The 17984-nt window shown below is 39.1% G+C and overlaps 1 protein-coding gene across 1 annotated transcript in view; it reads left to right on the top strand.

Moving 5' to 3' along the window:
• Positions 1-8859: 8859 nt before the first annotated feature.
• JAM3 (junctional adhesion molecule 3) overlaps positions 8860-17984 on the top strand; it is an 87172-nt gene continuing 78047 nt past the window's right edge. The window contains exon 1 of the mRNA XM_081274199.1: positions 8860-9003. Coding sequence (XP_081130325.1) covers positions 8868-9003 — 136 coding nt within the window. The 5' untranslated portion in view covers positions 8860-8867. The remainder of the gene's footprint in view (positions 9004-17984) is intronic.

Raw genomic sequence — 17984 nt, 5'->3', positions numbered from 1 at the left:
TAAGGAGATAGCCCCTAAAGCTTTTTGAACCAGGATTATGTTGCTCTTTTAGGGGAAGGGGCGGGGGAGCAAAAACAAAAACTCATCAGTTTTTGCCTTAGGCTCTGGTAAGAAAAAAACAAGTTTCTATGAGAAACTAAAGGACTGTGTCACATGTTGGTGTTGACTTGAACTTATACACTCTCCTATGGCATGGATGTCCCCAAGCCTAGAAATGAATAATGGAAAATCTTTTCTTGCACCATGGAATCCTCCAGAGCAACTGGTAGTTGGAAACACACAACTTGTCCTAGTACATTCTAAGAACACAAAGAACCTCACGGAATAAAACAATCCCTGTGAAGACTACTTAACTACAAACATACAAGCCACCAGGTGGAGAATCAGCACACCAACACCTTGAGATAATGAAATAATCCTGAAAGACACCGCGCCGCACTACGAATGGAAGACACCACACTACACAAATCACCGGAGAGGTTCCACTTTATTACAAAAGGCTGTGGGCTTATGTAGATCCAAGGAGAAGTGGCAGGGCTTAGGTAAATAACGGGTTGCCCGTTTATTGGTAAGTTCTTCCAGATGTCAGTTCTGGAGCCCAAGAAGTTAGTTCTTACTGGGGCTAAGGTTTCCCGCCAGCGGGATTTGAATATTGGCAGCGGCGGGAGAATTGGCGCCATCGGGAAAGGGAGAGGCAGGAAGAGAAGCCCTTCAGGCGCCATGTTGGGGTTTTTGGGGTGTGGCTGCCGTTATATGTTTTCCCAACAAATCCAAAAGAAACAATAGAAGACACTTACAAAGTATAGACAGATAAAAAACTAGAAAACACAGATAAAGAAAAAGGGCATTAAAAAAGAATAGGCAATTGAGAAAAATTGCCACATAGAACTTTTAGAAATGAAACATGTATGAGAGGGGAAAAATGGAAGAGGCAACTCGAGAGGCTGGGATAAGAGGATCATAGGTTTGAGGCTAGCCTCAGCAATTTAGTGGGAACTTGTCTCAAAAAAAAAAAAAAGAAAAACAAAGAACTGAGGATATACCTCAGTAGTTAAAGCATCTGGGGGTTTAATCTGTTGTGCCAAAAAGAAAAAAAAATAGGAGAATAAAGGAAAACTGGTGAAGTGAAAGGTGGATCTCAGAAAATCAGGATGAGGCACATAGGGGTTAAAGAAAATATTGCAAAGTTGTCAGGAGATGTATGCAATATAAAATAAGAGTTGTAATGAAATGAAACAAGAAGAGAGATTAAATAAAGGCAGTAAATAAAGAGACAATGGCTAGAATTTTCCAGAGTTGATGAAAGGAATTCAGGACCATACAGAATGTCATAATTTCATGCCCCAAGTTGCCCAAATTCTAATGAGAAGGAGAAGGGGAAAAATTCAGTAATTATGATTAGGGATCTAGCAATCCTCAGAAGGAACAACATTTTTTTAAATATTTTTTTTAGTTGTATATGGACTCAATGTATTTATTTGTTTTTATTTGGTACTAGGATCAAATCCAATGCCTCTACTCAGTGGTAGACCAAGTGACAATGAAGACAATATCTATTACAACTTGTGGGAGGCAATTAAAACTGTCTTTAGAAAGGATTATAGCTTCAGACAAATACATTAGCAAAGAAAGTTTGTCAAAAGCACTTTAGAAGTCTGAGAACTACAAATAAAACACATTACAGTGCAATGTAGTACAGTGTAAAATTGATGCACACATAGTGCATTCAGAAGGACAGAGGAGGGCACTTAAATCATCTTAGAGGGAACAGTAGGATAAGGAAATTCTTACAGGAGGACATGATAGAATTAGAAAACTGAGTATAGTTGAAAGGGTAAAGTTTCTAAGCTGCAAAGCCTGAATTAAAATGTAAAAGACAGGGCATTGTAAAGTTTCTAAGCTGCAAAGCCTGAATTAAAAAGTGAAAGACCAGGTATTGTTAAGTTCCTCTGCTACACCCAGAACCTGAAATTCCTGAGATAGTTAAGACAACGCCCTACTGGCCATTTAGCCTAGGGCCCTGTGCAGTTTGTCACGTAAGCATACAGGGCCCGAACCAATCAGTTTGAAAGTGTACCCCGCTTAGGAGTGACCTGCCGCAGTCTTGGCTGGGCACAGAATCACGAGCCACTCAAGCAGGAACAAAACTTTATTTTGAAAAAGCCGCCAAGACTCTGTAGGCGCCGGCAAGCCAAACCCGGTCCTCCCACGCGGGCGTCTACCGGAACCTCCCGTCTCCCGGAACCGGGAGTCCCCCGGACCTCCCCCGGAATTTCCTCCTACTATCCTTCCCCAACCAATGGGAACTCTCTATGAGTCCCGTAACATGAGTCCGGTAGCAGGCCAGGGTGAACAGCGGGAGTCCAATTTCCATATGAATGTAAATCTTAACATAATCATATCAGTGGCTAGATGGCGTCACTTTACAACCAAAGGTGCCATACATCGTATATTTGCTTGTGGCTCCTAGCAGTGACCAATCACCCCCACCCGACCTGTTCCCGCCAATGAATGTGCTAATCATGTATGAGAGTTGTTGTTCAATTTTCCTGGGCCTCATGCTGATTTGTTCTGATGTATGCAAAGCCCCGCCCTCCCCAAAAAGTGTACTTAAGCACTGCTCGACCCCTCCCCAGGGCTCTGGGCTGCTCTCCCTTCTTGAGTGAGCCTGGAGCCTCAGTGTACTGAATTGGATCCTCAATAAATCCCCTTCTGCAATTGCATGAGTCAGTCTCTTGGTGGTCTCTTCCTCCGACTTTTCGCCGGTCCCTTACATAGTAAGCAGAGAGAAAGACAGGCAGAAAGGACCACACAGGCCACTTGAGTGGCTTGTGGAAGTCCAACAAGTTTTGAGAACTACAACTAACTCAGTGTAACTAGATTCAAGGAGACAGAAGAGGATTTAATATGAGATGGGGAAGTCCTAATGCTCATGAACATAAGACTTCTTTTTACAGCCATGACTTCTTCAGTCATATTAAGGGATTTTAATTTTATTTTGAAGGTTGTAAGGATCCACTTAAGAATTTTAGGCAAAACAATCTAAGCAGATGTTGGTTTTACAGTATAAAGGAATCTTATAGTTATTCATTGCAAAGACATTTATTGAGGGGCTAGGGATGTAGTATTTACCAAACATGCCTGAGGAATTGGGTTCAATCCTCATTAACACACACACACACACACACACACACATTTATTGAGATCCTATTATTGGCCTTGGTCCTGTCTTAGTCATAATTTTGTAAAGTCTAAACACAGAAAGAGCTTCCCGCAGACCATTTTAACAAGCCAAATGGAAAATGATGGAGCTTGCAATGGGCCAGTGACGGTGGCCTCTGCCTGCCGTGGGGAGAGCATAGAGAGAATCTTGTATGTCAAAATTGGTGTACTTCCCATTTTCCTTCCTATGGCCTGTCTGGGAAAGTAGCTAGAACTGGACAGTATAATTCTAGGGAACAATTACTGTCTGGAAAACAAAATATTGCCTGTGAAGAAAGAATGGACTAAGATAGGATCCCAGGGTGTAAAGAGTGCAAAAGTGTTAATTTGCTTTTAGGGGATGGATGATTCAAGGTCTCTGAGCGGCATCCCCACTGGAAGAAAATCTCTGCTGAGCATCTTGAGTGCTTTGAGGATTCTGACACCACTCAAGAGGACATATCTATTCCTCCTAATCCTAAATTCTGTGGGAATATAATGCCATGAAACTAAAGAGACACTACAGAATCTTAACCAGTGTCCTTATCCACAGGCTTAAGTATGGTGTTGTGAATAATCTCTAGGGAGAAGACTTCCTGTGGTATAGCCTTCATCATGTTAAAGACCTGGAAAATGGAATAAAATACCCACTCTTTCCAGTCCTAGAACAGGATATCTAAAATATCTACAATAGCAACCATTAAAAAAGTACTCTCCCCATCCCAGAGAGGCCTGAGCAGTACAAGTTACTATGCTGAAACCCTGGGCCCAGAGCTCTCTGAAAGAACTTGCCCCATCCCAAAATATTGAAATATGGGGTTGGTTCTAGCAAGATCCTGGTAGCAGAGGCAGGGTAACAACAAAGGCCTGAAGGCTTGGTCTCTCTCTGGTGCTGCTAGGAAGTGTACACTTCAATGGTGCAATCTGTGTGAAGACAAAATTACCTTTAATTGGAGGCCTGGGATAAAAATAACACAATCTCTAAACAAAGTAGTTCTAGCATCCTGGAGGCACACTACTGAAGCACATAGCAGCAAGTACCTATTTACCCAGGTTGGGGCTGCCCCTCCCCTGCCCTACTTGGAGGTGGTCTCACACTGAGCAGCAGTTGCTCCTGGGTTTCCCTCCAAGATAATTCTGGCAGTACTGGTGTCCTTGAGGATCATCAGTGGCTCTAGCCCTGAGGTTCAGTTTAGAAAAACAGTTTCTCACTTTCTCCCCAGTCCAGTGGATGTATTCAACACATTAGTGTTTTTTTTTTTTTTTAAAGTTGGTCTGTTTTATCTTATCACAAAATGACTCCTGCAGGGTGTCTGGGGACTGTTATTTACCTGCTGTCCAGGACACCCTTTGTGGTGTCTATAAGGGCCCCCCCCCCAGACCCTGCCTAATCAAAGAAATAACAGAGACACCCTGATAGAGCCAGCATGGATATGTACTTCACTAGGATTTAGTATGAAGCATGGGGAAGCAAATTTTCTGTCAGGGACATCCATTATGCATGGCTTTGCCCACTATTGATTATGGTGTTGTGTTTTAATGTATATTGTGTAGTAAATGTTCCCTGGCTGATAGAGGATGCAGCTCCAACAGTTTAAGTCCTGCTGATACCTCTGGTTATTGGTGACAAGTTCTGCTCCCTCACATAATGGAGTTTGAACATTGGAGAAACACACCAAGGCAAGCATATAAAGCAGGGTTTATTTAGAAAGGGATACATAGACTTCTCACTGGAGGGAGAAGGGGGCCATAACTGGTTATCTTGGTATCCCGTGAAGCCCTCTTCCCCTTATCTTTCTCCTTCCTTGCATATGTGATTAGGCCCAGGAATGCCCAGTGGGATGACCAAATGGTGGGGAACAGGTAGGCTGAAGTGGGGAAGGGCAGGATGGTGCAGCCCAGGACACATTAATTAACAACTTAACTATAGCTCGCTGTAGGGAAGGGCAATTCCTGGGACAGGTTACCTTAGCAACAGGTTGGAGCAGGGGGAGGTTCTTGATGAGGGTGGAGGAAGGGCTCTGAAGGAATTAACATTTCAATCCCTCAGGGGACAGTCTCCTACTTCTCAGGACTCACTTAAAATTGGCCTGACTGTATCTGACCTGATTCGATTTACCTATCCTTACTGACTGCTTGTCTAATTCTGGCATCACTGCCCTACTACAAATGAAGGACTATTTTTAAACCCCTGTGTGTATGATTTTCTTAAAGATACACACATGAGCACATGAACACAAAGCCTCCTATGAAAGGTTTATTAAGTAGCTGCTAACAAGGGCCTCTCTCTAGGAAGCCACGTGATAAAAACCTAGCATGACCTTTCCAAATGAACTACTGCAAAGGAGAGGAATGTACAAATAAGTTGAACTGTAGCATATGTTACAAAGGGTTGTGTCTGCTATTATTTTCTTGTGTGGGTAGGGGAGGGGAATCTTTTTATTGAAATAAAATTAAAGAAGTACTTTGAAGACAAAGAGCATGGGATGAGAGCTGGGATAAAATGAGAGCATACATAGTAGGATATATTTCAAAAGATGGGGCTCAAATAGAGAGGAAAATGAAATGAAACAACAAAGATGAGGCCAGACTCTCAACAAATTCTGTACAGGAATGTTTTAATAGAACAATTTTGGGGTAAGAGACTTCCCTCAGTAAAAGGATCCCTCTCTCTATCCTATGAGGGTTGATTACACGTGACCAGTCAAGGATATAATGGTACAGTGAAGGAACAGAAGCCCCAATCATATGACTTTTAAAGAATATGGTCCCACCAAGAAAATAAACACACTGAGGTAAAACTCCCTCTTCTCATTAAGGCTCTTTGGGAATATTGTGATTATTTTGCCTGACATGAATCAAAGTGGTGAAAAAGGGAAAGGGCAATAAATATTTATTGAGAATCAGTATGTTTCAGGTGTTAACCTCATGTAATCCTTCCATGACATGAGTAATGTTATTCTTATTTTACAGACAAGGAATATAAGGCTTGGTGAAGTTAAGTTAACCTTTCCCAATGTTACAAAACCCAAATTCCTCTGTTCTGTTCAGAGACAAGTCTCATAGGAAACCATTTCTTTGTCACTTGATTTGCACTTTATGTTTGTATTGAACGGTATTGCAAATGTTTTTGCTTAAGCTCAGCACAAACATATTTAGTTCCTTGAACTCTTTTAACCCATTAATTCTCAAGTTTTCAATTCTGTCTGGAATCGTGGAACATGATAAGTTAAGAAACGGATCTCTCCATACAGGAGGGAAATCAGTAGAATAGAGGTAGGAGATAGGGGGAGAGAGAAGAGGAGGGAAAAGGGAGGTATTAAGGAAAAAAATTGACAAATTATATTCTATTGCGTGCATATATGAATGTGTATGTGACAACAAATCCCACAATTACAGATGATTATAATGCACCAATAAAAAATAAAATCCCATTGAAATATTAAAAAAATAAATCATTACCGGGGGGGGGGGGAGAGAGAGAGAGAGAGAGAGAGAGAGAGAGAGAGAGAGAGAGAGAGAGAAATGTGTCTCTCCCTAGTAGCCACACATTAGAAATAAGTATACTTGGATGATGCTGAGGCAGAAGCACAGACTGCACACCCCATGCTTGCTGAATGTATCCAGAGCTTTGCTTCTGGCTTCATTGAGTTCTGATTCCCTTCTGATCAGGGTCAGCACTCTCCAGGGAACAATGAAATCCTGAAGAACAGACCATTTCACAGGGACACTCATTACCCAGCCCCCCTGCATCCCTAGACACACTACTGTTCCAGGAATGTATCTCCACCATCAGTAATAACATTCAAACTCCATCTGTGGAGGAAAATCAATGTTTTACAATGAAGCACCTGCCATCCTCTCTCCTAGGAACCTTTGCCCGTTATAGAATATTCATGAAGGCTTTCTTTGTAATCTCTAAGTTTCCAAAGATTCCCTAAAAGACAAGACCTTTTAACAGAAAGAACTATTTCAAAATGCAGACACAGGAAATTTAGCAGAAGAGACACTGGTTTCTGAAAACTATAATCAATCCACAGTCAGATATCATGCCACATTTCCTAAATAACCAAAATGTTTCTTTTATTAGGTAAATATGATCAGGTGAGATCATAAAGGGAGAAGAGAACAGAAAAAAAAAATCCCTGGACCCAAGTGGAATTTTCCTCTTTTTGATTTGTCCATTTGTTTTTGATAAAAGGAAAGAGACCACCATTATAAAATGACTCTTACACCATATGCCAAACATTTACTTATGATTTTGGCATATGGTGACCTGAACTGGAAAGAAGGTTTAAGAAAGAAAAGGCAAATAGAATCATAATAGTTTAAAGTTATTTAAATTTTTTTATTCTGTCATTTTGAAATTGTTTTGGAAGGTAATTAATTTGCATTTTCAATGGTTTGAGAAGTTTTAAATATGTATGAAGAAGATCATAGTAATGGAAATTGAGGCATATCTTAGCAACAACCTCAATCTATTTCGTGTTTCTTGGCATTTATGTATATAAATTTGCTATATGTGTGTGTGTGTGTGTGTGTGTGTGTGTGTATGTGTATGTATATATATATATATATATATATATATATATATATATATATATATATTTCCAAGACAACGTAGGATGAAGTCCTTATGTTAACTATTGAGAAATACTCATTGTTGGAAACTGGCATGTTTTACTAATAAGTATATTCAGAAATCTGTTATTATGCTGTTTCTGGGAGTGTTAGGAATAGTCTTTATATATTTGATACAATGAAAGTTTTTTTCAAGGATTTTTCACACTTTTAAGTGACAATTTTTTTTGGGGGGAGGGGTTACTGGGAATTGAACTCAGAGGCACTTGGCCACTGAGCCACTGTATTTTATTTAGACAGGGTCTCACTGAATTGCTTAACACCTCGCTTTTGCTGAGGCTGGCTTTGAACTCATGATTTTCCTGCCACAGCCTCCCGAGCTTCTGGGATTTCGGGCGGGCACATGGTGCCCAGCTTTAAATGAGATTTTAAATCCTAATTCCTCCTTAGGTCTAATTTCTAGTTTATTTTTATCCTTGTCTTCATCTTCTTGTCTTCATAAGATTCTGCTCCATTTTTCTCCCCTAACCTTATTTGTTGTCTCCAAATATTCGGAATTCAAAGCAAAGGATTAACCCGATATTCTACATATAAACTATTTGGGCATGCCATTATAATTTTGATCTACCACAGAAATGAATTGTTTTAGCAGAATATTGCTTTTATGTACATCATAGTGTATGTCTTACTAATATTTTAGGCAGATTTTTGTTTTCATCACATTTTGAATCAGGGCCCCTAAAGATGTGAAGACAATAATGCTTCCAAGATAACTAAGCTGCATCCTTATTTGTAAAATAAGAAAAAAGATGAATTCCCCACATTTTAATGGAGTGTTTCTTCTCAGACCTGTAGTGACAGACTTATTCTAGTTATAGAAATGTACCCAGCCCCACTTTTGAGCGTTTCTTTACCCTCCTCCCACCAAGTTCATTTCAAGAGATATCAAGGGCCAGGTTTAGAGCATCGCTGCCTCCATAGCAACCAGACTTCAGCTTCCTCAGTCACCATGGTGCTGCCTCGCCGTGGCCGGTGGTCGCTATGGTAACTGGGGGCGGGTTGCAGGCTCCAGACAGACTGGACGCATGCGCGCGGGGTCCGCGAGCTGTGCCGCGCGCCCGCCGGGCCCCTCAGCTCCCCTCGACATGGCGCTGAGGCTGCTCCCGCGGCTTCGGCTCGGTGCCCGGCTGCCCGATTTCTTTCTGCTGCTGCTTTTCAGGGGTGAGTTGGCGTGTTTCTGTCGTTGGGAGGGTAGGGTCTCCCTCCGGGCGATGGAAGCAGAGCGGGCCGAAGCGGATGGTTCTGGTACTGAAGGAATAGCGGTCCCAGCTCTGGGGACTCTGGGAGTCCCGGGCCGAAGTAGCAGCGCGGATCCCTGGTAGGGGGTGGGGTTTCGAGCCGGGGTCTGTGGGGAGCCCGGGCAGCGGGGCCAGGGCAGTGGGCTTATTTCGGGCAGGCGGAGTAACTCCGAACTGTGGGCGCATCCCGGCGAGGGTCTGATCCCTGTTGAAGGGCCTCAGTTCTGGTGGAGAGCTCTCCGGGACGGTGGGCTTTAGTCCCGCAGAGTGGGCACCGCCTTCTGCGTGGACAACAGCAACTGTGGTGTGGACTCGGAAAGTCACCGGGAAGCTGCGGAGTAGTGCGGTGTCCCTAAGTGGACAGCGAGTGGCGTTGCAAAGTACCAGTGAGGCAGTACTCCGAGGCCTGTCCGGTTTCTTGGTTCCAGCTAGAGCTCTGCTGATCTGCTTTTCCGCCAGTCAACAAAGGAATCGAATTGGGCAAACCCAGCTTTCCTTTTCCAGAGATAAAACTGCACGGTTATCAGTCCAGCACCTCTTTGTATTAAGCCTGGTGGGGGAGACCCTTACCCCAAATAGCATCTGGGCCATTTTGACCAGGGCACGCTGATAAACCTGAGAAATTTGTTCATATTCTTTGCTACTTTTTGGAATTCTCATGAGATCCGTATTTCCCTGATTAGTTGAACAAAGTGCTCTAATAGCTTCCGTTTAGTATGTATTAATACACCCACACACTCTCACGGCATTTCAAGTCATTATTTCGTTTAGACCTTTAGAACACCTGTGTGAGGTGGATTTTATTAAACTATTTTCAGATTTTAATGGAGTCTATTTCTAAGGCTGCCTTCAGAGTAAGTAGTATAAAACTCACATTTACTCAAAAGCGCTTCACCAACTCTTCTTGACTAGTAAGCTTTCCAAAGTGACCAAAATTGTCATCCCTTGATGTCTTCCAGAAAATACCAATTAAACCACGAAGGGGCTCTTGGGAATGGGGGTGGGGTGTGTGTGAACAGATTTAGGAAAACAAAGATTCTTGTGTTTGATGCTTATTCTAGTAGGATGCTCAGGTTGGTGGTAGTAAAAACTAAGGGTCTGGCACAAAAATAAGAAGGATCAGTCTCAGCAAAGTTACTTCCAGAACCAAATGCAATTGGAGATAAAAGTGACCAAAGGCTAGCCAGGGGACAAGGGTGTCAGGAATGTCCAGCTCCCACTGTGTTGGTTACACTGACACTGTCCTATTCACAGACTGTAACAACTCTCTATTGTTGAAAAGATTTGTTCACATGAGTTTGCAGTTTTTATTGCAGAAACATTTGGTAGTTTCCTGCAGGAATGAGTTTCAATTTTATGGTTTATTATTAATAATAATAAGATGCTAAGTACTTCATATAACTCTAATCTTTGATTTTGCCCTCTCTGAGGGGTTAATTTTGTGATTTTCTTGCTATAGAGTGTTGGAATTTACCTGAAGATCATAGCAGGAAGAATCAGATTTTCAAGACCAAGACTAATGACATTGAATCAAGGTGGTAGGATGTATTAATCCACTTTGAAGCCACTTTGAAGGGATGTAACTTTTTTTTCTGATTGGTTTTTCCATTCTTAGGTTTATACTAACCTAAGTGTACTCTATTAAACTTTCACAAGATCTTGACAATGATGTCTTTTTAATTTTTTTAGGATTTTTTTAACTGCTATTACTATTCAGTGTTTTCTTTTTAAAAATGTCCTTGATTTTATAGCAAACATTAATAGTTAAACTTTATTGGCTTTCGTTAATTTAATATGAATTAGTGGAATTTTTATTCGGATCAGTTTAACCAACTAATCAAGTGTTCAAGACCGTCATTTGTAAATAAAATATTCCTGTGTTCAATTGATGACAGTTGCAATTCAACAAATCATTGTTAGACTTGTGTGTTTCAAGAAAAACAAAAGAACACCTGTCCTGGGAATGAGCAGTTTTAAATCAGCTGCTCATTCCCAAATGACTTGTTGATGGACATTTGTTCTTGAGTACTGCAGACTAGAGAGAGTGAATGGGTAGCTGCTAGAAATACTTAATTACAAATAATTACACTTTTATATCTAGAAAGATTTATCATCCACCCAACCCTAAACTGTGTGAAACTTGCTCCTAAGTCAGCACCATAGCATAGATTTAAATCAGTTCTTTTGAAAAAAAAGTAGACTTTTATCAAGCTTACTTTCTGAGGTGGCAGAATGTAACAGAAGGAGCTATGGATTTAGTGCATTCAACTAGCAGCTGTTAGGGATATGATATTAGTAAATTCCTTCTTCATAAATTCTTTGAATTTTTTTGAAGCACTAGTGGGATAAAATATGTGTGAATGAAATTAGGATGTATAGTGTCTGCTGAAGGATATCCTAGTTGTGAAGTTCTCTATTAAGATGTTTTTAGAATCAGGTGATACTGTATGAAAGTGATGCTGTTAGAGTTGAATGCAAATTTTAAGTTTTTGTACTCTCTAAATTCTAGTGTATATGCATATATCTTTTCTGGAGTATAAAGAGATCATGAAAAGAAAGTTTGAGCAAGCATATTCTTTTACACTCAGTTTAGCAAGGACTGTATCCACTACCGTATTGTAGTGTAGGAGAGCCTTAATTTACTGCCTCTTTGCATTTGCCATGGCACACTAACTTTCTGAAAGTTAGTCCTTGTTTCTGATGTTCCAGGAATGCTGTGTTTATGGTTTTTTTTTTTTTTTTTGGTGTGTGTGTGTGTGTTTGTGTGTTGGTAACTGGTTATGTTTTCTTTGTTTTTAAATAGTATCTATTATGTGTTATGTATTGCATTTCCCACTATATATAGTTAGTATGTATAGTGATTGCAGTGCTGCTTGTGTAGAAAAACTAAACTTTTTAATACAATTAGGACCATATAAACATTTTTTTACTATGTCTTCTTTCATTTACAAAGTATCTCAAGACTCTTGTGGTTCCCACAAATTATTGCTAAGATCAGATTGTACTATATTCTTGATGTCTGCTATGTTTGACAACCTCAGCTTCCTAGCTCTAACTAAGCATATATCTTAGTCTGTTTTTCAGTACAGAAGACATTTTTTTTTCTTAGTAGCTGTGATATACTAGGCCCTGTTTTCCATGCTAAGGGTGCAAAATGAATAAAGCCCCCAGACCTTAAAGAACCAGAATGACTGCATATTGAGTTACACTGAGCTTTAGTTATTTTGTTTGGTGTGAGTGCATTGTATCTTCTAAAGGATATTAAAACTTTCTTGGGAACAGAGGCTGAATTTCTTTTTTATCTTTCCAGAGGAGACCCTAGTAAATGTGTCACTTGAAAGCCTGTTAATAGTTTTTAAACATTTTCTATGTGTCTAGGCATTTTTAAATGTATATTATTTTCATTCCAGTGGCCTTAGGAACTTTGGGAAAGTTTCAGTTTTTACTATAGTAGTTATGGAATTAAGAATAATTATATCTTGGACTTATTTAATTTCATAATCTGTTTTCTGCCATCTTCCCTGTGCAGTTACAAGGTTAAGAAGAAAAACATGGAGAAATGCTTAGAAGTTGATACAAGCTGTAGGTACTACTAATATATGTTTGTAATTACATAAAGTACTAGGGAAAACACCTGGAAGAAAGTGTACTAAAATGTAGGTAAGTTCTCTTTCTAAGTGGTAGGTCATTTTCTACTGTTTTGTTTTCCTGTATGATTCTTTTATCCTTTTGTCTGCTTTTCCAGTTTTCTTTAATGTGAGAGTGTTTATTTTATATTGAGAAGATTACATTGTGTTTTGAATTCTAGTAGATAAAATAGTGGAATTTTAAACTTGGCACTAGTAATGGAAACACTTAATTTGTTTAGTTTAATGTGATAGCTTATAGATTGTGCCTTTTTCTCGCTTTTTAATGTCAGCCACATTGGATGAAGGAAGGGCTGATTTGAAGTTCAGTTGTTTGATCATGTATTGTTTGTGACTCATTGAAGAGCTTGTTTGGTGTTGGCTTTTGGATTACAGAGCCAGCTGTGACATCACCAACAAATGGTTAATTGGAAAACTAAAAGAGAGCTGCTGAGAGTCCCTATCTCCCCTCTGTTTGAACCAACAAAATAATCTGAGTAATTGCTTTGTTCTACTTCTTCAGAGTTCAGTATTTATTGAGCACTTAACTGTGTGTCACACAGGCAACTCCTGGAGGAGGATCTCTGTTCTCTTCCTCTCAGGTAATAAGAATACAAGATCAAATTAATTTCCACTGAAAGTAACTCAGAAAGGTGTTTCTTGAAATGAATCATCACCTAATGGGCCCCATCGCTCTTCCTGCCCAACCTGGACTTTTTTTGTTGGCTATCTTTCTCCCACGAAAATATTTAATGTCTTTAGAATGAAGTGCAGCTGTCTGGAGGTTTACAGAATGAAAATCCTGACAGCTGCTTTCCTTTACCTTTTTTTTTGGCCCATGTTTTCCTCTAAAGCATCTCTATCAGAGTTATGAAATTTACATTTTAAAAAATTTTTATTGATTTATTTTTTTAGTAGTGAGAACTGAACCTAGGGGCACTTAACATTGAGCTACATCCCTAGATCTTTTTATTTTTAATTTTAAGACAGGAATCTCACTAAGTTGCCACAGCTGACCTTAAACTAGTGATCCTCTTGCCTCGGCCTGCGAGTAGCTGGAATTACAGGTGTGGGCCACCATGCTCAGCAAGAATTCTGAAACTTTTAATTAGCCAGCTCATATTTATTTGGTAGTCTCCATTTTTGAGGCAGTAAAGGCTTCAGTGCACAAAACAGAGAGGTTTAAAATAATGCTGCCTTCAACTGGAAGTAATGGACAGTTTAGATAGTTAACCAAGCAAGCAGCCTTTGGATAAATATTTTATGTATTTAAAAATGAGAACACTTAACTCTGAGTTGCTGTGGCAAAGAAGAATTTTTAAGAATCACTTGGACTTATTTGGGATAATTTTTATTTACATAAGCACAGATGTGTGGAAATGAAAGTGTTGAGAACCAGAAAAGTAGAGGAAATATATGAGCTAATATAAATAATATAAACTAATAGTATTCCCAAGTCTATACTTGGGAATACACATATTGTTATTTGGGAATAGTGAGATATTATCATGATAAATAATAGCAGCTGTCATTTATTAATCATGTGCCAGGCATTGTGATGATTGCTTTATCTGGTATCTTAGTAAGTCCAGACTACTATAACAGAATACCATAAACTGGGATGTCCATGAACAAGGTGCTAGCATATGCAGTTCCTGTGAGGTTCCCCTTCCTGGCTTGCAGGAAGTCATGGACTGCTGTGGAGTGAAAGATGCTCTGATACTTTTCTTATAAGGGTCATCACTAATTCCATAATGGTGTCTCTACCCTCATGACCTCATCTAAACCTAATTACCTTTGAAAAGCTTCACCTTCTTATAATATTACACTAGGGGTTAGGGTTTCAACAGGAATTTCAGAGGGACACAGACATTTAGCCCATAGCACCCAAACTGTCTTTTTGGTCTCAGCAGTTTTTTAGGTCTCATTTTGCAGATATGGAATCTGAGGCTTGGGCAGGCTAATTAATTGTTGTCTACCACAGAGCACATTAGCAAGAAACTAGATTACAAAGCACTTTAAATAATAGCCTAAGAAATTTGGGCTGTGTTGTGTACAGTATATAAATTCATTTGTCAGTTTAAAGCAGGAAAGTTAAATAATCAAAATGTAATCAAGAATATTAGAAAAGAAAGGGCAGTGAGGAAGCTCTCAGAGTAACATAATTTAGTGTAAACATCTTGATGTTGAACTAGTTTTTTTAAAAATATATTGCCTGTGGGGAATATGTTCCAAGACCCTAAGTGGATGCCTGAAACTGCAGATATTACTAAACCCTGTATATACAATTGTTTGTCAGCTGTTTCACTGTTTCTGTCAAAATACAAGAAGAATTTTAGTGGAGGAAAAGTTTATTTAGCGCTCTCAGTTTCAGTCCACAGGCAGCTGGCTCCATTGCGCTGGGCCCAAGGTGAGGCAGAACATCAAGGCAGAGGAAAGGGGAGGGTCCTGCCTCCTCCAGCATACCCTACCTACTTAAATTATTACCTAGTTAATCCCTATGAGGGAATGAATGCATTGATTATGATATGATGTTGAGACTCTCATAACCCAATCATTGAATTTCTACACTTTCTTACATTGTTTTACACATAAGATTTTGGGGCTACCTCATATCTAAACAATAATAACTGTGCTTTTTCCTGTATATACATAGACAAATTTAATTTTTTTTTCATTTTAACTAAGCACTTATGCACTTGTTTGAAACTTGCAGTTTGAGGTACAACAAGAAAACTCACATTTTCTTTTCCTTCTTCACAATATTGTCTGTAGAAGATTCATTCTGTTTTTAATATTTATTTTTTAGTTTTAGATGGACACAATATCTTCATTTTATTTTTATGTGGTGCTGAGGATTAAACCCAGTGCCTCACGTGTGTTAGGCAAGCACTCTACCACTTGAGCCACAACCCCAGCCCAGAAGATTCATTCTTACCATAAATCTTAGCAATATCAAATGATTTTTTTTCCTTATTAAGTCTAAAATTTCTACCTTTTCCCTTAAGGGTAAAGCTTTCTGGCTTCTTTGTAGTATTTCTGAATTGCCATCATCACTACTCTTGCATTGTGGGGCTGCTATTAAATAAAATAGGATTGCTTGAACATAAACAATGTGATATTGAGCCATGATCTGGTAACCATGATGTCTACTAAGTGATTAATGGGCATTAACTTGTATATGGTTATGCCGGACAAAGGGATGATTCATGTCCTAGACAGGACTTGGCTGAAAGGCATGAGATATCATGCTATTCAGAATGACATGCAATTCAAACTCATGAATGCTTTATTTCTGCAGTTTTCCATTTAGTTTTTCATTTCCTTATTTTGTTTTTTGTTACTTTTTTACCTGTCTGCCTTTCTGCCTACCTGCCTGCTCCCTTCTCCCCCTTTCTTTCTTTCACTCAAACTCAGCCTAGCATATGCTTTGGCAAGTATTCTACCACTGAGCTACCTCCTAGCCCCTATGTCTGAAATATTAATATTTCAGACTGCAGTTGAGCTTGGGTAATGAAAACTGTGGAAAACAAAACTGCAGATAAGGAAGACTACTGTATCTGAAAATATGCCTATTTTAATCTTATTCTTGAAGTATGTGTTTGCTAGATTATAATTTTAGATTGACAGTTATTCTGTCATAAAACTTGGACTATATATGCCTTCTGGTTTCCATTGTAACTGTTGTGAAGTCTGCAGTCAGTCTTATCTTCACTCTTATCTGATCTTGCTGTTTTTTCTTTAGCTACTTTAAAGATACTTTGACTTTCTGAAATGTTACTACAACGTGTCTTGGGGGAATTTCTTTTAAGTTATTCTACTTATAATAATATATTGTACTCTGTATTTGTGAATTTCTTTCCTGTTATTTCACAGGTATTTTCTATTCACATATTGCTTGGCTTCTATTTTCTTGATTCTTCTCTTCTGGGACTCTGATTAAACATATCAGTCACTCTGGCTTTAAGACTGTTAATCTTTCATAATTGTATGTTCTTGACTCTCTACTGTTTTATGTTCTGTTTTCATATTTGTTTGTGATTAACTACTTCTGCTTCCAACTCTATCTATTGTTTAGTCATGCATAGAGTTTTTCTCACTGATTGCTGTTCATTCCTGAAATTTTACTTGGTTCTTTTTGTCCTCTTTTGCTTGTTTAATTTTTTATTCCTTAAACAATCGAAACATTTTATGCTTAGTTCTTTTGTATTTCATATCTGATATTTCATATTTCAAATATCTGAAGTCTTAGGCATCTAAACCTATTTGTTGTTTCTTATGACTCTTTGCTTATAAGATGATATTTGGTTGATGATCATCTTTGAAAACTAGTCTTAACCCAAGAAAGCATGCATTTTTGTTTTGTTTTTAAGACCATATGTTCAGTTGAGTGCCAAGGTTGCCACTCTCTGGGATGATTGTTGCCCCTTCTCTGTCACTGTCATAGTTTGAAAATATCAGCCTCTGCTTCTCTACTTTCCTGCTGGTCTACAGGTATAGTTTCCATACTGATGTGTTAAAATGAGCAAAATTTTCCCTCAAAATTTCCCCTTCCATCTTATTACTTTCTGGTTCAGCTCACAGATACTTGGTTTGCCCTTTTAGGAGTCCCCCATTTCCTGTGAGCCCAGAGATGCATGAAAGCCCTGGTTTATGCTGGATATGATATGGCATACCTGTAATTCTAGTGACTTGTGAGACTGAGGCAGGAGGATCACAAGTTTAAGGTAAACCTGGGCAACTTAGACTTTGTCTCAAAATAAAAAAAAATAAATAAATAAAAAGGGTTGCAGATATAGCTCAGTGATAAAGCACTCCTGGATTCAGTCCCTAGTACCAGAAGAAAAAAGAAGTCATAGTTTAAAATTTGGAGAATTACATCTATCCACACTAGATATTCACCTGAAACAGTTACTCTGTTGTAGAGGCTCTAGTGAAGACATTTAGAGGCAGAGTACAAAGGTAACCCTGAGTTTTCCAGCTGGAATCTGAAGTTCTGCTTTTTACAGGATGAAATTCTAGCTCACTGAAAGGTATAGTCTTGTGAGGAAAAAAAAACTGTATCTGTGGAAGGTTCCATTGTTCATAGCCTTTAGATACTTTCCTAGGTGAAGGAAGGAGCACAGCACTGTGGGTGTTAGGCATTTCCCAGTTTTGCATGTGATTCATATTTTGGACCTTGGGGAAATAATTGGTTTTAATCAAACCATTTGAAAGTAATTTAAACCCTGCCTCTCTCACACTACCACCAAAATATCCACATTTCTTTCCTGTTGTT

Source organism: Spermophilus citellus (genome assembly GCF_964194105.1).
Source record: "Spermophilus citellus genome assembly, chromosome: 2".
Lineage (NCBI taxonomy): Eukaryota > Metazoa > Chordata > Mammalia > Rodentia > Sciuridae > Spermophilus > Spermophilus citellus.
The sequence above is the reverse complement of the archived record's forward strand: the minus strand, read 5'-3'. Positions and strand labels throughout refer to the sequence as shown.